At 36.7% G+C, this 27,128-nt stretch overlaps 1 protein-coding gene across 6 annotated transcripts in view; it reads left to right on the top strand.

Annotated features, from left to right (window-relative positions):
- LOC145978872 (uncharacterized protein CG43867) overlaps positions 1-27,128 on the top strand; it is a 936,647-nt gene that overhangs the window by 846,446 nt on the left and 63,073 nt on the right. For all 6 annotated transcript variants that reach the window (XM_083111771.1, XM_083111770.1, XM_083111768.1 and 3 more), the window contains one exon: positions 19,507-19,590. In XM_083111771.1, the coding sequence (XP_082967897.1) occupies positions 19,507-19,590 (84 nt within the window). The remainder of the gene's footprint in view (positions 1-19,506; positions 19,591-27,128) is intronic.

Here is a 27,128-nt window from a genome sequence, read left to right as displayed (position 1 = left end):
CATCCCAGGTGCTCATATTATTATTTTGTTTGCATCGATCCAGCTGTGTTCTGGGAGTCCTAGCCATTTGACAAATAACTTGTTGCCTTTTCTGCGGATGATTTTTTCTATGAGATATGTGTCAGGCTGTTTAGTTTTGTTGAGTTCTTCTTCATAGAATCTGCCTTTGAGAATTTCTCCTCGATGATCCTTTATTATATATGTGTTAAGGGTCCCGGGTTTAACTTGAACCACTGTAAATAATTCAGTGCTCCAGTTTCTTGTAAAGCCTCTTTTGAATAAGTGCTTATATTTGCTGATTCTTACTTGATCACCCACCCTGTATTTGGCCTTTCTTGTTGTTGGCTGGTATTTAGGATAATAATGAAGTTACTTCAGAGGGTTTCATGTTGATTGTGGAATGGATCGAGTTGTTATATTTATGTAGAAGTTCTGGAAGAATATAAATCCATTTATAATTACCTTGAAGTGTAAATTGTTTATACATAAGATTTTTTAGGGTTTTGTTGAATCTCTCTACAATTGAGGCTTTGAGATCACTGTAACTCGAATAATGTTGTATTGCCTGGCTTTTAATAAATTGTTGAAACACTGAATTATAAAATTCTTTGCCATTATCTGTTTGCAAATAGCGCGGTGATCTTCCACTCTGATTGATGATTGTCCTGATGGCTTCTGTAACACATTTCCCAGTTTTGGATTTGAGTGGCACAGCCCAGGCAAATTTTGAAAATGTGTCTATTACAGTGAGTAGATACTTGTAGCCCTTGTTGATTTTGTCTAAGTTTTTCAACTGTCCACTTGCCATTTCAATCAAGTCGCTCTGCCATAAATCATCTATGCCCTTTGTGACTACTGGGAGTCTCTTAAAATTATGTCTGGCCTGTCTGTGTAATTCATCAACAATAATTTCTCTAGACATAATATGAAAACAAGAATATTGCAACTATGGGGTGTTCAGCAGCTGATACTGCAGGATTTTCTAAATATAATTTGTCCCCTATTTGTATTTTAAATTCCAGAGAGCCATCATCTTCAACATATGCTGTTTCTAATGTATTGGGATCTGTAAAATCCTCCAATTCTACACTGGTGATTTTTACTTTGTTGTCAGCATTTGTTATTGATAAGGTGGGGTAGTGGTGTGCCTGTGGTTGAAGCCAATATTTGATCTTGATTGGTCTCAATGTGCCCCCAACAAAAAACTGGTAATAAAATTGTGCAGGGGACAGCATATATATTTTGCCACCTGGTGTAAATGGAGAATCATATTCTTTGTTGGGGATGCTGTACAATTCAAGAATTACTGTATGTTTTGGATTCTCGATTATGCCTGTTATTTCTTTTTCTGCTGTAAGCAATCTGCTTGTTACAGATTCAAGGTGCTCATTGATGGTCCTAACAACATCATCATGGCCTGGCTTGATTTTTATGTCCACAATAAGTTTCTTGTATTGTTGCACAATCTCTTGAAGCTGGGTGGCAAAAACAGACAGAGCATTTGCTTGATTGGATTCCATGGTCCCTAGCTGTTGCTTGATATTAGCTACAATTTGTTGCAAATTTTCAACAACTGCCAATTTTGAATTTTGAGCAGTAAGATCATGGACCTGTCTTCTGATATCCTCAAACAGGGCATGCAGTTCATTAATATGTTGATTGGTTGGTAAAGTGGCCACTGTCTGAGTAAGTTGTTTGATCTCTGTCTGGATATTCTTGATATCTTCTGATTTCAATTTGCGATTCACTGCTCTCTTAATATTTTTAAGTTCCTGTGATGTAGGCAGATTTGTTACAGTATTTTGCAAAGATTCAAGTGCCAATTTCACATCATTTAATTCAGAAGCATCAGCCACATTTTGCATAGCATTTTGGAGCAGGGTTATATCTGCCTGAGTAGGTGTTGATTGTTGTAAAATTTCAAGTTTTGTTTGGATATCATCGATCAAGTGATGAAAATGAGATAGCTCAGATTCAGTGTTGAGGTTTTCAAGCTTTGTGATCTGTTCCTGGACACTGACAAGTGTGTCTACAATACCAGGCAGGCGGGATTCTTGTACATTTGTCAAATCACTTTGCACTGCTGCTATTGTACCCTCAAGATGGGTTATGGTACTTTGAATTTTTCCAAAATCTTCATATGTTTCAAGTTGCAGCTTAATATTGGCAACACTCCGAGTTATTGCACTCAAAGCATCAGAAGATGGCAAGTTGTTCATAAAATTTTCAAGTGTCTCAATTTTTTCTTTAACCTCGGCTATGGCATTCTTCAGAGGGTCCAGATTAGGTATTTGGAGTGACTGAATCTGTTCTTTTAGAGTGGAAATCACTAGATCAAAATCTTCTTGTGATTTTATGCTTTTGACAATTGTTTGGAGCTGTGTCTGGACATTATTTATCTGCTCTTCCAATTGTTGTTTCAATTGCTCAGAGTTGGTGGCCTGGGTCTTAAATTTGGCTTGAAGAGCTGCTACAGCTTCTTCTAAACTTTGAAAATTATCTAATGTTGCCAGATCAGTATATTTTTGAAGCAACAATTTGAGTTCAGAATCAATTTTAAGAAGAGGGTCCATGCATTGTGATTGTAAATTTGTAATTTCTAATTGAAGACTGGCATTGAGTGTGGTTTGTAAAGCTTGTAAATCACTTCTTAATTTCTTGACTCTGACATCAAGCATCAGAATCTCATCACTGTGATCTTCATGCCTTGTATGGCCAAATATATCATTAGGCATTTTTGTTTTAGTGGTTATTTATTATAGAGTATCTGATTCTTAATTCTATAAAAAAGGGTATAAGCTTGTCATATGATCCCGGGACCTCAATATATAAGCAGTCACCAGCAGAAACAGTATAAACAGTGCCAGAAATCATGTTTGAGTGCTTAATTCTATAAATATTTCTCCCTACTGAAATCTTGACATTGCCCTCAGGGGTTGTAATAAATTGCAATTGCCCACCTACAGGTAATTGGTAATGATTTAAATTATTGTTAAATATGTACAATGTTTTGCCCGTTTCATCATCAACATCTGTAAGTATGCTGTTCAGATGAATAATTAACAAGCCACTTAGTTTAGATATTATATCAGAAGAGGGTTGTGGTGTCGGCAGGTCCATAATACCTTGTTTTTTGAACCCAAATAAGTTCATAGGCATGTTTATTTATTTCAAATCATGCTCTGTGTTTGGGCATTGATTGCCATTTTTCAAATCACAATGCCCCCATGGTAGAGTATGTATGCCACATGATAAAATACATCTCTTATCATCATGTGGGTCCAGAGCCACTTTTCTTACAATATTGCTAGTCAATAAGTGATCCACACTCTGAATTCTGGATTCTGATGTTTTGATTGTGCTACATGATTTGAGACAATTTTTATAATCTTCAAATTGGAGCTCTTTTTCAACAGTTACTCTGCCAATGCCCTTGGCTTTTTTGGCAACAACACCACTACATGTTTCAAAACTGTACATCTTGGCTCTTAACCCAGCAAATGCCACAATAACATCACCAAGTGTCTCATCTTTTAACTTGCCAGGCACCTTTTTGTTGTGGTGTTGAATCTCTGTATGTTCACTGGTATCAAAATATTCAAGCAATGCAGGCTGTGCCATATCTTTATAAACATCTTCTGTTTTAATATCAAGAACAAAACTATCTGTATCCATGTACATCAATTTTACACAATCACCATAAAAAGGTTTCAACACATCATAATACAATTTTAACATGTGTAATTTGGCCAATTCCAATATTACAGCCCCTACATAAATAGGTTTATCAAACTTAATTTTTGTTTTTTTCATGTTGAAAAGTGCCATATTTTCATCATAAATTCTTCTGTAATTGAAGTTGGGCTTTGCAATCAATTTTTTGCTCAGGCTGGGGTCAGTAATTATTTTAACATCGGTATGTTTTCTGACATTTTCAATTGTTTTGCCATACACTGAATTGACCATCAATTTAAACAAGGTCTTATCAAATTGGCTCAATGCAGATGTTGGAAGCACTGTGTTTGTATCAATATATGGCTTCAACCATTTTAAGTGCCTGAACCTCAAAACTTTGCCAATTTTGGTCACTTGAACACCATGATGCATCAGGAACTGGAGGTTTTTGTAATATATAACATAACCCTGTTTTGGCTCCAGTGTCATCATGAGCTTCTTCTGTTTAGAGCCAGGTGAGCACTGAACCTCGGGAATTGGGGGCAGATCAGAAAATTTGTTGTGTAAATCATCAGGAATTGTCAGATCAACCTCTAAGAAGAGGCCATAGTCACTGTCATCAAAATCCTTAAGATTCTCAATATTGAAATCTTCGACCCATTCAAGCCCTGAATATGGCAGTTTATCCATCATGGCATAACCATACAGGCTGTTTGCATCCACATACAGTATATAATTTGATGGCAGTGCTGGATCATAATCAGGAATATATTTGTTATTTGCTCTGGCATATCTCTGAGAACATTGCACCATGCCCCCTCTTATACATTGCTCCATAAACAGATACATGTCCTGATCCTGGATCAGATCCAATTGCATTTTAGTGTTCAAAAACATTGCAGCCCATGCTAGGCCCGGGGCACTGTAAAAATATATTGGATCTAGTTCATAATTTTGCATGGAAGATTTTCTGAATGCCTGCAGTATATCAGCTAAGAGAGTGACATCAAGTTTTAAATATGCCTTGTGATAATCACCAAATGTCTTGCATTTTAAATTGTTCCACATCAACTGGGCATGGTGATAATCTTCATCAATGATTCCAGATCCTCTGATTTTGCTGTAAAACTCTTGTTGTGGTGGCAGAGAACACTCATCAAATTTAGAAAAATCTGTAACATAATCATATGGATATACACCCTTCCGCCTAATTAATTTCAGGTCCTGATTTGGAAACAAGGCACATGTGATTTTGAATTGATCATCAGATAATTGAGTGGCCAGTGTAGCCAGGCTAGCAGATAAAATTCTGTAAGAATCAAGAAATCTTATGTGAATAGGAACACCATTAACTTTAATTATTTTGCTAATAGCAATATATTTCTCATCATTTTCAGCTAAAATATTTAAATTCTGCTTGTCAAACCCCTCGTATCTGATCAAATGATGCAACGATACTTCACACTGAATATATATTGTACGCGAAGGATGAGCAGACTAACACAATTTTAGAATTAAATTGCAAGTCCTCAGCGCTCAATTGGTTTTCATAATGTTATTATACTTACATTGCAAGAATTAAGCAACACAACTCAACTTCCAAAATATTATTTCACTTTATAACATTTGATATAAACTTATTTTCGATTATTAACACAAGACATTTTTAATTCAATCTTCTTACATATATATAACAAAAACGAATCGGAATCAACAACTTAAAACAAATATCGGCAATGATACAGCGTTCTTAATCTCAATAGTTCCCTGTTAATTTTATAAACTTGTACGCAATCAAAATAAAGTAAATATTGGTTATTTGTGAATGTAGAAGACAGTCACATAGTCCCCCCACTCTGTATAGAAAACTACTCGAGGGATCAAACATTTTATGATCACCCTGTATGTTATCTAAAGTGTGCAGATCACAAGGAGTTTTCTCAAGACATAAAAATTATGGGTCAAATTATGAGGCATATATAATTCACACATACGTGAAACAATACTTAGTAGTAGCCTTGCTTAACCCAATCTCCATGTTGGCTAAACTACTTAATATAAACAATATACAAAATGCTGAGTCATTACAAAACTCTTCGGTACATTCATTATTGAAACATTACACATTCAATAAACAACTTGCCTCAAATTGTCATTATTTGATCCCTATATATATTTTCATTAACCTTGATTTGGTTAAACCCTGCCTGATCCCTGCATAATATTTAGACATACAACAATATGCGACAAGTTTACTAGTAAACATTCTCCTCAAAGTAGCACATTTCACAACCATAGTGACTGGCTTCCACATATCATTCTACAATCACAATGAGATACATTTATGCTTAAATAGAACAATGTAATTATTAAATTCAATTAACATCAATTAACTTCGTCACAATTGCTTCCCAATAACTGATTTTTCTTCTTCTCGGAACAGTTGAACATTTTTAAATTAGAGAAATTTACCTTTCCATAATTTTCACCATGTAAAGTGCACAAAGATGCGAAATTTCCTTTAACTTCTTTTACCATAAATGGTCCAATATATAATTGAAATAACTTATGAATTTGTTTATCCAGTTTAGAACTCATTTGTCGATTTCTTGCCAACACTAATTGTCCTGGTTTCAGTTTAACTGCATTGGGAGCATTCCTTATTTTTGATTTATTCTTCTTCCTCTTTGAATTTATCTCTGCCAAATATAATTTTTCCTTCCATGGCAACTTCCGCATTTCCTCAGGCCAATTGAGTTCAGATGTTATGGAGTCTCGGATTTCTTCGTGCAAGAATAATTCATTCGGTGTAAAACCGGTTATGCTCGAACAGGAGTTATTTACTAATTTTATAACCTTATCGATCTTAAGTGACCATGTGGTGTGATCACGATGACAAAATAATCTTAGTAATCTTACAATTTCCTTATTATACCTCTCTATGGGATTAGCTTTGGGATTGTAAGACGTTGTTGTTAAATGAATTATTCCTTTTGATATCAGATACAACTTCCATTCTTTGGAAGTAAACTGGCTACCACAATCGGACAGAAGGATTTTGCACACAGGATAATGCTTGAAATAACCATCCTCAAAACGATTAACAATCTCTCTGGTAGTGGCCTTTCTCAGAGGATAAATCATAATGTATTTTGACATAATATCCACAATAGTCAACAAATATTCGTAACATTTAGATTTGGGAAGTTTTCCAATAAGATCTACTGATAGAAATTTGTGAGGCTGAGTAGATAATATATGATATTCGTCCCGAAATATTGGCTGGCTTATTGATTTAGATTTTGCACATTCCAAGCAATCTCTTAGATAACGTCGAATACTCCTTCTCATGCGTGGCCAATAGTAAACTTTCTGACACTGTGCTAAAACTTTATCATAACCAAAGTGACCTTTTAAATCATGGACTTTATGCAGCACTAAGGGAATAAGTTCCTCAGGAACAAAAATTTTACATCTTTCCTCAGGCTTTGCTCTGTAGAACAGAATATCTTCATGTAGAAAATATTTACTTGAAATTCTATGCAAGGAGTCATCCTTAAGTGAATTTATAATACGATTACAGGTCTCATCTGACCTTTGTGCAGTGCACCACATATTTGAGACTTCCTCCTGCTTAAAATCTAGTATAACTTGATTTATATACAGGTATTCTCCAGATATTTTATTATATTCACTCACTGGGAACCTGCTCAAAGTGTCTGCTATAAAATTAGAGGAACCTGACACGTGATGAAAGGTAAAATCATAGGACTGTAATTTCAGTGCCCATCTAGTTAAACGAGGGTTCAATGACTTTGCAGTTTCCAACCAGGAAAGTGACTTATGATCAGAGTATATGTGGAAATGCCTTCCCTTAAGGTATATCGAAAATTTTTCTACTCCAAAAAGAATAGCTAAACACTCTAGTTCATGAGTACTGTAAGTCGCCTCTGTACCACGAAGTGTACGACTGGCATATTGAATGACACGTGTTTCATCACTTGCTTCTTGCCACAGTACACTTCCTAATCCTTTCTGACTAGCATCAACGGATATAGAAAATTCCAAACTGAAATCCGGCTGTCGTAGGGCTGGGGCAGCGACTAATGCATTCTTTAACTTAACGAAAGCTTCCTGATGTATCGGAGTCCATTCATAAATAGCATCCTTACGTAACAGGCTGTATAATGGTGTGACTATATGCGAGTAGTTAGGAATAAATCGGCTTCTCCAGTTCGCCAACCCAATGAATTTTCTCAGTGATTTCTTATTGTTTGGGACTGGAAATTGTAACAATGCTGCGTCCTTAGAATGATCCACCAGATATTACATGTCCAAGAAACAGAATTTCTTCCTGGAAAAACTTGCACTTTGCAAACTTAATGGATATATTTGCCTTTCGAAGAACCTGCAATGTATACTCCAAATGTTTGAAATGTTCACTAGCAGTCGAACTAAAAATAAGAATATCGTCAATATATACCAACACAAAAGAACTGGTTTCCGGTCCAAAAAGGTTGTTCATGCGATCCATAAACACAGACACAGCTGATTTAATACCAAAAGGTAAATAACAGAAAACGTGCTGGCGCCCTCTATATGAAAAAGCCGTATATGGATAGGAGTCTGGAGTTAGCGGAATCTGGAAATATCCACATGATAAATCAATCGAACTAAAGAATGTAGCACCATGAAAGTGTTGCAGAAGTTCAGTTATGGGTTCGACTTGAGTGAGAGGGGAAATCACATGCTGATTCAAACGACGAAAGTCTACCACTGGACGCCATTCTCCATTTGCCTTTGGAACTATGTGCAATGGATTGAGGTAAGGGGACGACATTTCTTTTATAATGCCCCAGTTCTTCCACTTATTCAATTCACTCTCCAAAGCTGTCCTTTTAGCAAAAGGAACCGGATAAATTGGAGCACGAATTGGTAAATCAGTATCCAACATTATCTTGTATGGTTCAACATGAGCGGGTCTAGGCTTATTCGAAAACTGTCTTCTATATTTTAATGGCAACTCACGTAAGAGCGCTTGCTGACGTGAGGAGAGTTTACTACAATTTTGTACTGTTGATACAATTTTCTCTTCAGTTACTATGTAGATTTCTTCGGAATCTGTGTTCATTGGCAAATTTTCTGCCGTAATGCACTGAACCCTTTCATCAACATGCTGATCGTTAGACTTCAGTCGATACAAAGACTGTGTCACCTCTTGTTTTGCAGGAGATACCAATGTAACTTCTTCCTGTCTAAAATTCAGTATAGCTTTATATTGCCTAAGGAATGGTATACCTAAAATTATATCTGCATGTAATTGTTTTAACACAAACATTTCCAACGGAAAAATCTCCGACTGTATTGAAAGGTGAAGGATTTTCCTACCAACAACTCGAAATTTTTGCTGTCCAGCAAATGGTAATAATTTTACCTGATCTATCGATTCCAATCTCGCACTTTGTACAATGGACTTTATACTGCACCATAATTCGTAACTCATTAGATTACATTGACTTCCACTGTCAATAATACATCGAATTGTTAAATTACAAATAGACCCAAAAATAACAGGTTGATCAGTAATAGGAAATGGTACACCACTATCATCCATGGTCCAAGTGGGTTCCTCTTCGTACCATTCCAGTTGGAAAAACACTGCTAGCTGGTCATTGTCTTTAAAATTATCATATACAGGAAAAATATTTGTAATTTGTGACTGAACATTTTGTGAACCATATTCTGTGTTAAAACTTGCAACACAGCCCTCTGTATTCTCACTGCGAGTAAATCGGGCTCCATTTACCCACGGTGTTCGTTTGACTGTGACTCCATCGCTGGTTGTATTAATTCTTTAACTTGTGTTTCCCTGGGATCAAATGAAACAGCGTTTTCATTCAATCGGCTACCTGAAATAGCATTACTGTTATGAGAAGCGAATGATTGTTTACAGGGCTGACGACAATTACAACATAAATTTACTTCACTGATTAAACCTTGACTATTGTTCGGGGAATAAGGCAAACAAGCCACATTAGGATCTGAATTGGACCTCGTTTGTAGATAACCTTGCCTTGTATTAGAACGTCTATCATTCTGTGGTGTCGCACTGTCTCGTCTAAATTGGGTATTGTTATAACTTCTGTTATTTGCATTTAAGTTTCTTCTAAAGAACTGTTGATTGCCACAATTATTTTGATTCCTTCTTCTGTATGTAAAGTCCTGACGCCGATCAGAATTGTCATTCACATTTTGACCTCTATTATACGAGCTACCACCGGATGTAGAACCAAAATTAGAATCTCTATTGTTGCGAGAAAACTGTCTATTATTCCTTTGATTAGGATTTTGCTCGCTGTTCCTTGGTTGTGTGTTAACTGTCTGAACTTTGTACTTTTGTTTATCTCTGAAATCTGACACATTTGAATCCTTAGTAAACCTGGATGTTCTCACTTCAAAATCACTAGGCAAATCACACTTCTTACTAGATCTGGTCTTTATCAAATCCAGTCTCTTCAGTAAATTAATAACGTCGTCAACCTTAGTTAAGCCAGCACCTAATATCGTCTGTGCCGTAATTGATGGAAACTGATTAATCAAAATGTCTATGACTTCTGCATCCTTAGGACGCTCTACCAAATTATAATATGTTGAATAAGTACGAGTGGCAAACGCCTCCATGCTCATGCCGCTATTTTGATCATACTTTCTGTTCCTCAATTCTGACAACTGAGCCTGCGTCAATGAGTATGAAGTGTACTGGTTGAGAAACTCATGTACCAAATGTTTATATGTCATAAAGGAATCCACGTGCGTATTGTACCATCCCTCGGCTGGTCCTTGAAAACAATTCCGAATACATTCCAATCTCTGAACGTTTGGAATTTGAAGCAAATCCAAATGTGAAGTTAAGGTTTTAATAAACTTCCTTGGGCTAGATTTCTCTGGATTTCCAGAAAATTTAGGTAACATATTCAACTCATTCAACCGTAGATACTTTCGTGGCTGTTCCTTAGAAGTAGATGGTTTATTTGTATCAGAATCAATGATAGTAGCGTGCTTATGATGCTTCGTGTTGTAATTAGGTTTAAATCGTTTGCCAGAAGTTCCTTGCGAATTATATCTAGTTTTGTTTACTTCAGACATATCAGAGTCTATATTGCTAGATTCTGAAGCATTATTTGCTGGATCAACAAGACTAACATGTGAAGTTTTATGAGGCTTCTTTAATCGAGAATTTCGCACATTAACTGGTGAAGTAGGAGCTGACAAATTAGATTTAGGATTTCCTGTAGATTTGCGTTTTCCTGACATATGCAATGGAAAAGATTCATCTTCTAAAGCACTGGAAGATGACAAGGATAAAGGTACAGGATGCTCTGGATTACGTGATATTTCAGTAATGTTGCCATTGTTCCCTGCAGCTTTATGGATTGTTGAAGTATTAGTCATCAGCAGTTTAGCTGTTACATCACTTAATCGTGCTTCACAGATCTCAACACGTTGAATTAAACCTTCATTATTACTTTCCCTAATCTGGCTGATAACATTCCACTGCTCGTTTACCTGCAAACCCAATCCAGCAACACTATCTTCTAACTTACGAATGCTGTTGGTATTCGCTTCACCAGATATATTCAACTGTTGGAAACTTTCATCCAACACTTTAACTTGTTCCTTAATTTGATCATTTGCTGTTTTGCAAGCTTCAGCAACCTGCCCAATCTCCATCCGGAGTGAGTTGCCCAACTCCTTAACAGTGTTGTTCATATTTTCCATACACTTCACCGTTCTGTCTTCAAGTTCTGCAAACTGCTCTTTCTGAGATTTCTCATGCTCTGACAACTGCTCTCTCTGAGATTTCTCCAGCTCTGACAACTGCTCTCTCTGAGATTTCTCAAGCTCTGACAACTGCTCTTTCTGAGATTTCTCAAGCTCTGACAACTGCTCTCTCTGAGATGACAACTGCTCTTTCTGAGATTTCTCAAGCTCTGACAACTGCTCTTTCTGAGATTTTTCAAGCTCAGACAACTTTTGCCTTACGCTGTCATTCGATTCCTTCAATTCCCGAAACATGACCAATAATTGAGCATTAAAATCTGAAGTACCCGTAGGTAATGGCACGATAGGAACATTCTTCGTTGTCATTGCACTAATTTGTATTCACGACAACAGAACGAAAATATGAAGTACACAAAGGAAGGGACACTAATAAGTCTAAAATTTATAATTCTTCAGTGTAACCAAATCTCCGCACACTGGCCACCAATTTCTTGCAACGATACTTCACACTGAATATATATTGTACGCGAAGGATGAGCAGACTAACACAATTTTAGAATTAAATTGCAAGTCCTCAGCGCTCAATTGGTTTTCATAATGTTATTATACTTACATTGCAAGAATTAAGCAACACAACTCAACTTCCAAAATATTATTTCACTTTATAACATTTGATATAAACTTATTTTCGATTATTAACACAAGACATTTTTAATTCAATCTTCTTACATATATATAACAAAAACGAATCGGAATCAACAACTTAAAACAAATATCGGCAATGATACAGCGTTCTTAATCTCAATAGTTCCCTGTTAATTTTATAAACTTGTACGCAATCGAAATAAAGTAAATATTGGTTATTTGTGAATGTAGAAGACAGTCACAATGATGAAAATCATAATTGGATGCTCCATGGCAAAATATAGGGATAAATTTTGGTCTCTTGATCTTAATATTACAGCTATTACACAGGGCCATTAAGAATTTACCATCTGTATGAGAATGGTGTTTCACCTTGATATTCATATCTGAAAATTCAGAATCACATACCGGGCATTTTTCTGCATTGTTGAAATCTTCAATCTGTTTCTCTGTTAAAGGCAACATGGGTTTTGATTTTAATAAAATATTAGATGCTATGTCATGGCACTCATTTTCTATTCTAAGTGCAAATTTTTTGATGGCATCTGCTCCCATGTATAAATTTTCTTTACTAACAACACCATCCTGTACAACCACATAATAAAAGCTGGAAGGTTCATGTAGCTGGTATGGTGTAATTGAAGATTCTTCAGGATCTGGATTGCAGAATGCAAGAGGTTTGAGGTTTGATTCAAAATCACAGACAATATATGCTGGGTGTTCCAACAAGGCTTCAAACTTTTTGAATTTTGCTTTTTCACTTGGATTAGGCATCACCATATGAACAGGTTTATAATTGCCACAGTATTTCAGATGCTCAATTAACTTGTTTTTAGCAATTTCTGCATTCTTTTCACAAACACCATTCACCATTTTTCTACCATCAAATACACTTAAACATCTTCTACACAACTTGAATATTGTATTGGATTTGTCTAGTTGTGTTCTGACTAAAGCTTCAAGATTATGTATCAGAGTGTAATGATTTGTGCCATCTCCTTCAATTAAGAGCAGATCAATCGGAATAGCAGATTCATCATCAAGTGTACTGATTCTGAGAGGATCTATCAAGCAATTGTCACGGCCAGTGGAACAAGTAAATACATTAATAGATAATTGTTTGCCATTGATATTCCTGGCCTTTTTTTCAAATTTATCAATATTCTGAACAGACATTGGATATTCTAAACCCTCCATTGCTTCATCAAAATCATGCTCATATTGTTTATAATAAGTTATTCGCTGAGAATCCTTTGAAACTGGATACAAAGCAGGTAAAATACACCACAAAAAGCATTTATCATCATTATTTTTTATATTAACCACGGCTGTTTTGTTTTTGATATTGGCAGGTAATGGCACATAAGTGGAACCTTGTAATGGGTTGAATTCAGAAATATTAACATATAACTTGTGTGGAGATCCGCATAGGCTCCATCCAGACTCTTTTGCAGCAAATTCAGTGTGTTTAATATTCAATTGATCTATCAAATTGCTTATTATTTTGTCTGAATTTGTATTTGAATATACCGGTACAGTTTCTGTTATGTGGGGCTGTGTAAATTTTGTGCCATTTGGCTTCTTATATTGTGTAAACAATTTGAGGGACAGCTTATAAGACCCATTTTGTGCATTTAGAATTGCCTGCACATTAGGATTTATACTGTTCAAAAAATTCTTAATACCACATCTTGGCTCTGATTCAAAACAATAATCACTAAGTTGGGCATTAAAACTGCTATGGATGGGTTCATACCGTGGCTGCTTTGCTAGTAAAGCATTAACAGGTGTTTCATGCTTCCTTTTCAGACCAGATGTAGATGGTTGTGTTGATGACTGTGCAGAGCAAGTACCTTTATGTTTATATGTGAAATATTCCATGTTATATTTTCTATGGCATTTGGGGCATATTTTTGTGGGAGTTCTGCATTTGTCTGGGTTACAAATCTTTTGGTGTCTGGCCCAATTAGAGCTAAATATATTTTTATGGCATTGGTCACAATATTTTTGTTTTGGCATTTCTCTTGTTGTTTATTATATAAGATTTTCTGGGCTTCAATTCAAAACTTTATACTTAATAAAAATATCAGTTAGGTTCAGCTGTGTGATTTGTATATTTAGTGTATATACTTAATATTAATATTATTAATATTATTATTAATTTTTATCCTCGGTTTATTATATAATTTTTTTGGGTTTTAAATCAAAACTCTATGCTTATCTTATAACAGGTTGTAAAGCCAATAGCCTACAAGTGGAAAAAGAGAATAAATATTCATTCACACTGACCTAGCACAAATACCTGCACAGACATGCATGTCTAGAATGGCAATAACCTTGTTATGTATTGATTTTTGTATAACAGGCTGGGACAGATATAAGCCTGACCCTAAATAAGAGTGGATTACAACAAACAAGCTGGATGTAACAAATATCAGGCAAAATATTGTTCAATATACCAGAAATATGAATAATTATATATTAAAACAAACAGGCCTGTAAGTATGAGAAGCACTGTAACAACACATCTGTTCTCCTCAACCACTCTCACAATAGTGGCTGATGCAATTGTTTGCACGCAAAGCTTCATTACTCGGGAAGCAAAAATCAATACATAACACAGTGCTAGGTCATTGCCATTCTAGAGGGGCTCTGCATATAGATAAAAAAATTGAACCTGGCATCCAATTGAACTTAAACCTGAAGTAAATATGTATATGTGGGTATGGGTTTTAGCTTAATTTCAGGTATAGCCAAAAAAATATCAATTTTTGACAAGTTTATGGACAAAAATCCGGCTGATGCAATTTTTGTAAGTATGGGCAAATCTGCTTGAGGGGGGGTTCATACTTTCCGAAGAGCATTTTTACAAAAATCTTGGATTAGGCAGGGTTCCACACTTGAGCAAAAAACTCATATGGGCATGTTGAGCCTGTTTTAAGTGTAGCCAAATCTGCATGAGGGGAGCTCTTCCTTTCTCAGAAAATATTTGAGGGCATTTTTACAAAAATCTTGGATTAGGCAGGGTTCCACACTTGAGCAAAAAGCTCATATGGGCATGTTGAGCAAGTTTTAAGTGTAGGCAAATCTGCATGAGGGGAGCTCTTCCTTTCTCGCACTGGTTGTATCATCAATTACACTACTATGGACAGTTTAACAGGCTATTGTATTCAAATAAAAATAATGATTATGTATTCACCCAAAATATTTTGGGATGGGGGATGGAAACCTCTGTTTAAGGAGGAAGGGCAGATCAAGTATTGTGTTCAATAAAGCTTAAAAAAACGTTACTTTCAGTAGACACGCTATCGTAATTATATACTTCATGTGGATTACCACATGATTTGGGGGGACGCATGACGAGATTTGGGGGGGATTGCGCCATTGGCCTTGGGGGGTATGGGCTTGTTGTTGATGTAATGTATGCTTTTTGTAATATCGGACGAATAGATTAAGACACTTGGCTGAATGTTAATCAGTGTATGAGAATGTGATGAAGGAGACTAATTTTACAATCCTCATTCGAATTTGAATCGTTCCCATGTCATTTGTTGGACTATTGCATAAAATCGCTAGATTCATCGTAGTTTCAGATTAGTCTCATCTCATATCGGCAATATCGATCAACCGTTTCACATCAAAATTGTCAAAAACCTGCGCAGGATCGTATACTAGCCACGTGAAGTGAAACAAACTCGCTACTCATTAGCCTACTGTTATGCAGCGACAAGTCTGAAGTAGAGGAAATGCATGCAAGTGAATGATGGAGAAAAATAGTCTGCATGCACGAGTAAGTTGTGTACAGCCAACGGCATAAATAATAATAGGTCAATTGTCCGTCGCTATTTTCATTCTTTTTTTTAAAATTCTACATTGTCTTGTTTTAGGGAATGGAATTCTGTTGATGCGATGCGTATTGTCGTCTGCTTGATTGATTTGGTTTCTTTTATTTTGCTTTTCTGCCATTTTTGGATAAACATGAAGATGGGTGATATGATGAAATTGATTAAGGGACACACAAAGAACACCCATGCCCATACCGGGATTTGAATTCGGAACCTTTGTAGTCGCAGTGCGCTGTGTTAGCCTCTCCGCCACGGAGATCGGTGTTTGTTGTCCTTGTGGAGAACAGGCAGGTGATGGTCATTTCGTCTACTATTTTTTTTTTTGCCGTTGTGTGTACGATGAGATGACTATGTGGCTGTCACCAAATTGCACTAGGCAATACGTTTATTAGTGGTATTTGATCACATGAAATTAATCCGTGATATATCGAATCTACGAAACTTATTCATTTGGCAAAATCCGCAACCGGTCCAATAACACCAACGTATCTAAGCTGCTTCGAAAGGGTTAATTCATACGTACGACCCTTCGCATTCGAAAGCACAAAACCCTTTTCTCCCTTGGAGGTTTTCTCGATGATGGATTATTGCGAATGCGCTCTCCTCTTCTCAGATTTACCCATTTTGCAGCAATTCCAAATGACGGTTGCGCTGAATCTGGGGTTTCTGGGATTAAATTAGAATTGCCGACGGGGAAGGCTCGACCGAAGAGCACGATCAGCGCCGGGAGGCCTTCCCGGGGCCTCTTCCTTATTAATCAGTCTCCGGTTTCATGGGTCGGCGAAATGATTCCCATAATACCTGAGCGTCGCTCTGAGGTGGCAGGATGGAGTCAATAAATTGCCTGTATAAACCAGCGTGTAGACATCTTCCCCGGCTCAGCTTTCTCAGAATAATAACTCTGAGACTAAAGAGGCGAACCCCTAGCGCATTAGTCAGGGAAAAACAAGTCGTCTCTCACCCTAATGGGGTGCTGTGCATATCTCCCCCCTCCCCTCAACCGTGTAACCTCGCCCTCGACTGTCCTAGTTTCGTAAGCAATGATGTTGGGAAGATTTTTTGAAAAATCTCACACAAGTTCATGTTTAAGGTCACAACGCTCATTTCTTCTTCAATGGAATATCTCTTTCAGCATCACTGTCCAAATTTCGGAGAAATGAATATTATTTCAGATATTACGGAATGAACAAGATGCGTATAAAACTGTATCCGGTTGTAGAATAACTCGTATGCGTGAATTCCTAATTCCGAGTAAAGTTTTTACACTGTCATCCATCGAATATCAAACATGAAATTAAAAAAGTTTCTTGTGTAGTCGAACGGAATTGCATCTCGTGATAACCCACATTGTTGATAGGGTAATGTTGATAGACAATTTTCTACCATTATCCAGGATGCTAACTTGAATTTCATCACACAGCGAGCGACGACACTAGGGGTCCCGTGTTCGAATCCAGGCCTGTGCGTGGGTGTTCTTTGTGAGTGTTCTTTCATCAATTTCATCATCACGATCATCTTCGCTATTAGCCAAAAGTAGCAGAAGAGCGAAGTAAAATCAAACCAAATCAATCAATTGAATTCAGTAATTTCTTTGTATTATTTTTTGTGTTTGACTGTTGAGTACGCTGGCCTATGTGGCAGACTGGTTACTTTAACCCGCTACTACTCATTGTAGTCCGCTTAGTTTCTTTGTATAAACAGAGTTTGGGAAATTCGAAATATAATACCCCCGCATACTTGACTATTCTAGCCTTCCAGGTTTGAGAATTAGCACGTCTCCCCAGGTTTAATTCCTGTCTTAATTGTGATAACGTTATGTTTCGTATCATCAGCTTATCCACATTTTTCTTTTTGTATTATATTAACTTAATAAGACCCAAGGAAAAGCAGTGCTGTGAAGAGCATGAAAAAGTTGGAACATGATATTGAAAGTGTTTTTTCCCCTCTCATACTCATTTTCAAACATGAAGCAACGTGCTACAAGTACTAAATGCAATGTACTGTATTAAGTTTACATTGCAAGAACAATTCAAATTCCAATTTGTGGTTTAGAAGATGGATTTTGCAGAACTTTTACAGAAATACAGAAATAAAGGCTTACCCATGTTTCTAAGACACAGTATCTTTCGCTAATAAATTAGCATCACATTACAGCTGATGTGGATATTTCGTAAGACTGATGAATTAGCGGCATAATTTGATTGCTAACCTCCTCATGCCTACAGAGAATGTCCATATACTTTCTTATCATTTTCCTCTTCAATCAAGTTTATAATATTGTCTACAAATATTCATCTCCCTATATTTTGAAAAATGTTTTCATAACTTGTTTTAACCGGGAGTGATATGTTGTGAGACAGCTTTGATTTCCATATTTGTCTTTCTCCCTTCTTTTCTTCTTCTACGCCCGCCACGATTAAAAAATCCTCAAAAGTTTCTCACATTTGAACCTTCGTGTGTCTGACAGATTTCTGCATGTTAAGAAAAATAAACTTGATCTGGATGAGGAAAAATTTATCTCAACGGAGATAAGTGGCTTTTTGTACTATTTAATAAGGAAGTTATAAACATGATTAAATAAACTTACAACTTTTTTTTAAAAAAGTAGGCTAATTATATAAGTGTTACAAAAATGTAAACCTGAAGCAAATAAACCCTCTCTCCCCCCCTGTGTGTGTGTGTTTGCGTGATCCTTTTTTTTCCGAGATTAAAACATTGGAATATGAAAATTTACCTTAAGAGAATGAGATACAATTTCTTACAAGGTGCACATTTGCTTTAATTCTGTCGAAATCCTCGCCAGTATTATAAATAGAGAACGGTGAGTTCTACTTGATGGATTTCTCCTCGCGTTGCAGTTGTAATAAGGTCCTTTAGCCGATTATTAAGCTAAGTAGAGTTTATTAAAAACACCGGTTAAGTGTGTCTCGATCCCTGTATATTTCTTGTGGAGAGTTCGTCTTCAATCTTTTATATCAAACAATGCGTTCCTATGGAGCTTAGAAAAATACATCTTCCCTAAGCACCCATGTAAATTTCCCGCCGCCAGGCCTTGTACAGTCGTGGAAAGAAATACTTCCCCCATGAGACTACTGGTATTAAGGCTCCATGGGGAAGTACTTTTTTCCATGACTACATCTCCCTCTCGTTTCTCTTCTCGAGGTCTGTGAAGAAAACTGTATGTCTCCCCTTAAATTATATAACAATTATAATGTACGTGTTTTAAAAGTTTACAAACAGCTTGTTCCTAGAAACAGAATTGATTCAACCGGATCCTCCTTTGTTTACACCTTTAAATCTGATTTGAATATTTTCAGTGCAGAAAGAAAAATAAATAAATTAATAATACATTATTATTTAGTCGAAATCGGAGTCTACATTTTTTCCAACTCCTATTCCGTTCACCCAATAAATTGCTTGAATACTTTTAGGCCTATTGGTAGAGTTGATAGATTTTCTTACACACAGTGCCACAAGCACGAAATTGTCGGCAATTGTAAAATTAAAGCTAATGTGAAATAATCAAGCTTTTTAATTGAAATATTTTTCCTTCTTTCAGCGTCAGCTTCGATTGCAAGATGCAAAGCAAGTGGAGGCCAAGGCAGCGAAGATCAAGGAGTGGGTCACTAACAAACTCAGGGAGGTAAGTGCACTGGAACCATTCCTTTATGATATGATTTTAAACAGAGATATGGTCATAAACTCATGTAGAAAATTACACAAAGAATAATGTATATCAATGTTTTTATCATAAGTGTATGTACTCATATACAAAATCTGCAAGTTTGACTTTAAAGTACAGGGTGAAAAATCTTGGCTAAGCATAGTTATCATAGAAAGAGTGACAAAAGGGTTGCATGGAAAATAAAACCTACACATAGAATGCACTGGTTGCTCAGATACTAGTAGGTGTATCTTCATTTCACCTTAAAATCCTACCAACGCATGGCTCTTCAGTGCAGCCTTCATAGATCCCTACTACCATTGTACCATCAGGAGACCAATACTGTTGTTGGGAACTAAATTGAAAGATATTAAATTCCTGCAGTGTACACCCTATTCTCGAAAACAGCCTTGTCTGTTTTTTTTACAAATACCTTGCTTCTCTGCGAAAAGGAAATAAAATTCCAGGAATTGTAGGGAGATATTTAATGATTACATAACAATTTCTAGCCAAGTAATTTCTCCAATTTATAGCCAAACCTTGCACGAAGCATTCCTTATTCCCCGATCTGCGTCGGCTGTAGCAATTTGTGTTAATTTCGCGATAATTGTGCTACCGTTAATAGTAAATGCATTTTGCCATGAAATTCTAGCTTGGATCTATTTTCTAGTGGTAATTAACAAGAGGGGAGAATGTTTTTATATGATATATATTCAAATACAAGCCACGACTGTTACGGTAATGAAGATTTACCGTACAAAACTACAAGCAGATTAGTCATTTGCAGTTTTACTCATTTTAACGCACTTTATAAGTGCTTACGCCAGAACACAGCTTTCATTTTTAACCGTAAACATGATATACTAGTATATATCCGCTTCCAACAGCGGGATGCACGTTTATATGCAGGTACCCTTTGTGTGCCGTAAATTTATTTGCAGCATAAACCAATCCCGTTCACTAGGCAAGCACCACCGCAATGTATTGGAGATCAGCGGGTCTCGTGCAACATGAAAACGATGCCTGATTTATACGATTTAACGCGTGGAGTGAGGATGGCGGAACAATTTTGTTTCGGGACGCGCAAGCATGGATTCTAACAATGCGGCTGCCCGGAGCCTCCACCAAGTGCATTTCCACGCTCTGGCGAGCCTTGCAGTTCCCTCACTCCCTCTATTCCAATCTCCTCACACCCTCTCCACCTCACGGGTTCTTAGCTTGGAGCAATTCTCCAGCACCCGCCCCCAAATCCCAGTAATTGAGGAAAGGCAATAAACATCCATTTCCAGAGGCATAAACCAATTCCCTAATTTCTAGTGAGTCCTCCGAGAGGCTGGATCCTGGAGGAACTTTCCTCAACTGAAGAAGCCAGCCAATTTTCAAGGTGAGCTTCCACCCTGTAAAATACTTCCAGGGGGAAAAAAGGGATGGAAAAGCGGGTGGAGGGTAGAGGCATTTCACCTGCTATCAAGCAGTAGAAGAGACCCCTTCTTCTACTTAGGTGAGATTAATGATGGCTCATTGTAGTAACGTATGGGAGATGGGAGTTTAAGAAGTCCCATATAGAAGGACAAAATTTTACGATTACTTTCATTTAGCCGCGGTTGGAGAGAGCATTAAAGTCATGAACTGGCGTAAAGTGTCATAAAACTGTACACAAATCTCTGTACTCTACCGTAGGATATTTTTTTAAACCTCCGTGTAACTTTCTTCTGTGTTCTCTACGTTCTTTAAGGAATTCATTATAAGTGCAGATCAAGGATTCTAGAAGAGAAGTCTGTGGTCTTAGTGGTGAATGCCTTTGATGATGTTCTTGTTCTATAAAGTGTGTTTACTCCACGTTTACTGTATTTGCAGTTTTGATTTATTATAATCATATTTTAGGATTCAATGTTCACCTCAGAGTTAAGACAGCTGAAAATTTGAATACATATCTCATCTTGGTCATATGTTTAATGTATTTTGTAATGTTGAATCTTTTTTACATATTTACCACCGTGTTCTCTCTAAGGGGATTAATTTCATGCTTGTCTTAAGATTTTCCAGCAACATAATACAATACTTGGATGCAAGGAGTTATACAAGTTGTACAGCAGTTAGTATTGTCTCGACTGAATCCCTGGGGTTAATAACACTGCAACCCCTTCCCCCACCTATATTATGATAACTTTGATAGTAACTGTTTCGTCACTTCGGCTATCTCATTTTTTTTATTTTTTTTTGCGATCTTTTCCAAGCCATATTTTCTTCCCATTGGAAGCCCCCTTAAATAAGTCTGGTACTGCAATCCTGTAATCCAGAGTGCGCGGAGTTTCGTACAAAATGGATTCTGTGTATTTAGTTGAAGTCGACAATTGATGTCTAAACCTCAGTCTTCGACATGAGTCTGCACAGTACCTCCGTACTTTCACTGTGTCTCTATACTTCCGAGTACAGTATATCGGATACGAACAAGAAGCTAAAATCATCAATGACAAGTGCGTTATATTGAAGAATTAAATTCCGTATTGTCTATATTTATTAAGTATGAGGGTGGATCAAATGAAAACGGAACAGTGGATGCATTGGATTATATTTATGTATGTGTGTGGCGACAACCCTATGTAGAGGTAAAGCGGGAGGTAAGGAAGTCGCGCGTAAGCACGTGATATGCGTAGGTGGTTGGGCAACAGTATCGTCCGAGAAGGCAGTCAGTCAGTGCTTCACCTGCTGCGGCGGAGTGGTTTTGCTGCATGATAACACGCGGCCACATACGTCAGCTGTTACAAAGAACACGTTGGCGACGTTTGGGTGGACAATGTTGGAACACCCACCGTATATTCCTGATCTATCGCCATGCGACTTCCAAACCTTTGGTTCGTTGAAAAAGGCATTGAAGAGTCGGCGCTTCCACTCGGACAATAAAGTCCTCTGCTGTTTCCGATCTCAGCCAAAGGAGTTCTACGAGCAGGGTATTCACCGCTTGGTGAAACAGTGGGACAAGTGCTTGTGTAACTTTGGAGATTACACTTGAAATTAACCTTGATGATTTCATTCAGTGGCCCCTGTTCCGTTTTCATTTGATCCACCCTAATACATAGCTGACATATTTAATTTTTTATGACGACCTGAGTCGCATCCAAACTCACTCATCTCTGTGTATCCGCAGTCTGCATCATTTCCCGAAGATGTAACTTCATCTTATCCCCCCCCCCCCCTCGTGTCATCTAGCGTACGGACGCTAACAAAAATCTGATCAACATCCAAATAATTTAACCCGGCCTGAGAAATGCAATTTGGATCTCGCAATCAGGTGCAAAGTTGTGATAATATCTGGGAACTTTCCCCTCTGGGGTCCAAGTTGGCTGCTGATTGCGTTAGTTTTACCGTTTGTTCCTCGTGTTGCAGCACTGGAGGTGGTATTTTCTCACTTCCCTCTTGTAATTAATGGGCAATCGATGAGCGGGGATAAGCAAGATGGGAACTATCAATTACCTGGTAATGAGAAAAGGAGAACCGTACCGAGAGGAATTGTGTTGGTTCGAAAACACAATTCGAATATTCACCAAGAAACTAATTTCGGAACAAATTCCTGCCCATTTAATCGGCGAGCGAGTTCTGTTGATTGAGAGGGGGAGCAAATTTCCCCCTCTCCTTTCCCGTGCATTAAGGCTGTCGAATTAAGCCCAAAATTTCTTGGAGCTTGGAGATGGACATCGCTCAGATGAAAACTACCTCGTCTCAAGACAAGGATTTGGACTTCTTCAACATTTACGTTGTGTCCCATTGGTAGGAACTTTCATTTTTCGCGCTTTATATATGTAAGCTGGTCGCGTTATTTTTCTCAAAATTCGCCTTCTCAACAATCAAAGCTGTACTAAAATGACAAATCAAATGTTATTAATGCTTATTCCTTGTCCAAGGAATGGAATATGAACTGCTTTTGATACCAAAAAATTCTAACACTGTATAGCCTTCTGTCCATATTAAAAACACTACAGCTGCTGAACAAGGAGTTTTATTATAAACTAAAATCACTTAACACGTTACTTTTCTACGCTATATCAGGGTCTTCTTCACACGGGAAACTATTTAAACATGATTTTTATAGTTCCCCGTGTGAAGAAGAGCCTGATATTGGGTAGAAACGTAACGTGTTAAGTGATTTTAGTTTATAATAAAACTCCTTGGTCAGGAGCTGTAGTGTTTTCAAAAAAAAAAAAAAAAAAAAAAATAACAAAAGAAAGTTTGTCAAAAGAGTTCCTGTTCATCTGTAAAACTTACGAAAGTAAAATAAAATAAATTAAAACTTTTATGTGAACCAGAGATCCCACGTAGCCATAAGGTCAACACTTTTGATTTCAGTGCGGTGCATCATTCGAGTTCCTAAATTTCGTTGTTCGCTCAGCGTCGTGAAGTTCCAAAATTGGTGTGTTTTTCTTCTCACTTTTCGGTAAAATTCGCGTTTTTATTTTAACACACTTTTCTGCCAAATAGACCTGAAATTACACCTTCATTGTGATTTCAAACTAGTATATTAATTTGTAGGTCACGTGGCCTACGCTTGTTCGTAACAGTTTCATACTTTGGAAACGATTTTTCAGCAAGTCATGTTCCATTATTTCTCGCGCGTAAAATTCCGATATTAAGGCAGCCATGTGACGGTAGGTGGGCACTCGTTCTCCGCTAAAAGATTTTCATTGCGCTCGGTAACGCAAAACGTTTCTCCCTCGAGAAATACCCATGATACGGCTCCCGTGTGACGGTAGGTGACCATTCGATCTCTCGTCAGAACCAGACTTTGCTCGGTGATTCAAAACGTTTCCATATAAGGTGAAAAATCGTGGGAAACATGCACTTACACGTGGCTTTATGTAGCTGTCGGAATTAATCCATGTGTATCATAGTTGTTGTTTTTTTTTTTGGGGGGGGGGGGGTATAAAATTTTGAAAAACATGCACATTATACGCTCGTAAATGTGATACATTTCATTTTTTTAACTCTCAAACGCAAGAATGTTGTATTTTCGCGACATTTTTAGTTCTTTAAACTTAAAATATGTTGAAATTCGCGATTTCAAATGTATGTGAAATGTGTTTAGAATATGTCACTGTACATATGAAAACTTTTTTTTGCAACAATTATTATTACTTTTTTTCGAAGTTATCGTGTTTGCGAAAATCAAGGTTCCTACCCATTGTGAATCAATATCATCACTCTAAGAGATGGGTGTATCCATTGTAAAGGAACAGCCTATTTTGCTTCTGGTTGAATTTCTGGCAGAAATTCTAAATACAGATATTGTTAAAATATTCTTATTCACGGAAAACACTTTGAATAGTCAAGAACTGCCTGAAGGCGAAACTAATTCACTTGCCGTCCTTAGTTTGTTTTACTGCCCAAAACTTTGCATTCGACTACGAAAATTGGTCACATTAATTTAGAGTTTCCCCAAGCTCGAGGTTTTCTAGGTACATGTGTTATATTTAAATGTAGACTCATGGAGCTGTGATAGAATTTATAAAACTCGGAGAAGTACAGTAGATCCTCAATGAGTCTTGGGAATTAATAGATTCAGCAGTGAGAAATACTGGATACTGTCTGTAGATTTTTGAAAATTAGCGCAAAATTCTAACTAATGCCAATGCAGTTTTTTTCTTGTTCCAAGAGACCATCATTAACGTGAAAGAAACCACGGTTGCCCAATAGGTAGGACGTTTGACTCTCTGACGGAAGACCAGGGTTCGATTTCTACGGTAGGTGTTATCAAGTGAGAATGTTCCTAGATGGAGCGGCTCTGGAGTTCACCCAGCTTGTAATCAAATGGGTGCCTTGTGAGAGTAAAGCCGGTGAGAGTTTGGTGCTAATTACATCACTTCCATCCCTCCCCCATGAGCCTTCATGGCTTGTTACAATGTACAGAGGAAGACTTTACATATTAATGGGAAGGAATTGTTTCAACATGTAGTATTCTACAACATTATTACGCATTAATGTAAAAGCGTTATGCACCTGACAACATTTGAACATAAATGTGGCTGGCTTAACAGTCAAGTAGTGAGAAAATACATATGGGTCATTCTACATGAAATCAACGCAAAAAACTAAGATTTTGACACCCACCAACTCAGATTTCGATGAAATTTGGTATACACCTTTCCTTTATGGTTGAGAGAACCCCCCTAATTTTTTTTCAGTCTATCTCAAACGGTTTTCATTTTACAGCACTTTGAAATGTCATTATATCAGTGTTGTCTGTCACTATTGAGACCCTCAACACAAGATACCCTTGCTTACATTTTATTTATTTCCTCCTTAACCAATCATCAGATCTCTTTGAAATTTTACACAAAGTTCAATGAAATAATTAGGATTTCAGAAAAAAATACATCAGCACCCAAAAAAATTTACAAATCCTATAAAAAGACTAATAATGGATTTGTAGCCTAATTTTTGTGGTGGGAAAGGTAGGTTACGAAAATCTGAATTTTTATCTGTGGGTATGATGGAACCAAAAACTTTTGATGTTGAAAATCATTGCAAAGACATGCTCTTTCTCTACAAGAAATAAATTTTTTGGTTTTTTTATTCCTTCTAACGAAAATTTTACGTTTTTTTGGAATTGCCTAAAATTTCATGGTCAATCCGTAGCAAATGGTCCAGCACTGGTCTTTCGACCATTTTTATTTTTTTCATTTGTTTGTCGTTGTACCCCCTGTACAAGGGTAGTTCAAAACCGGCATTGTTTTTCTAAAACTAGACTTTGTTTGAAAATGGCGGACATTTTAGTTTCATGACTTGCAACATTTTTGGCCTATGCAGACAGTTGCGATAATTACGATAACTCAGCTAAGAAAAATTATAGAATTCTGGGGTAAAAAACATTGTTTTCAGTACATTTCAAGCTACATTTTATGTTCCGTAATTTTCTTTTACCACATATAATGCAAATTGCTGAAATTTTGGATGTACATGTTTCCTCTAAAAAAGTTATAGCTCTGATATTTCATTGCTTACCTACTAAAAAAATATCCTATACATTGATTTCCCTTCAAAATTGAATATCAGTCATACGTTTCAGTTTGGTATTTCAACATTTTTTTTCTCGTTTTTATCAATTGTGTGATTTAATTGAAATGTTCAAAATTAAAATTATATTAATCAATGAAAGATATTACAAATTACATGCTTTAAAACAATTAACATTCGTACTGAAGTCATTTTTCTTCCGGACATTTTTTACCACTCGTGTGTCCTTACGTTATGGCAGAAGAAGCTCTTCTTAGTCTTTCTAATTTTTCTCGACTTTAACTTTGCGTAATGAAATAAAAATGTTCAAATTTAATAAACTCAGGTTACGTATTCGTTGAAGATATTATTATTTACATGTTTGAAACATGCTTTGAAACAATTTAAATTCGGACTGAAGAAGCAATTTTCTTCTGGGTATTTTTTTACCCAGCGGGTTAACAATGGCGAGAAAACAACTTGAAAACAGAACAAATACGTCAACAAAAATTTCATCAAAAGATGGCGGG

The sequence above is a fragment of the Lepisma saccharinum genome, chromosome 25, assembly GCF_977018435.1.
Source record: "Lepisma saccharinum chromosome 25, izLepSacc3.1, whole genome shotgun sequence".
Lineage (NCBI taxonomy): Eukaryota > Metazoa > Arthropoda > Insecta > Zygentoma > Lepismatidae > Lepisma > Lepisma saccharinum.
Note: the sequence above shows the minus strand (reverse complement) of the source record. Positions and strands in the feature narration are given on the sequence as shown.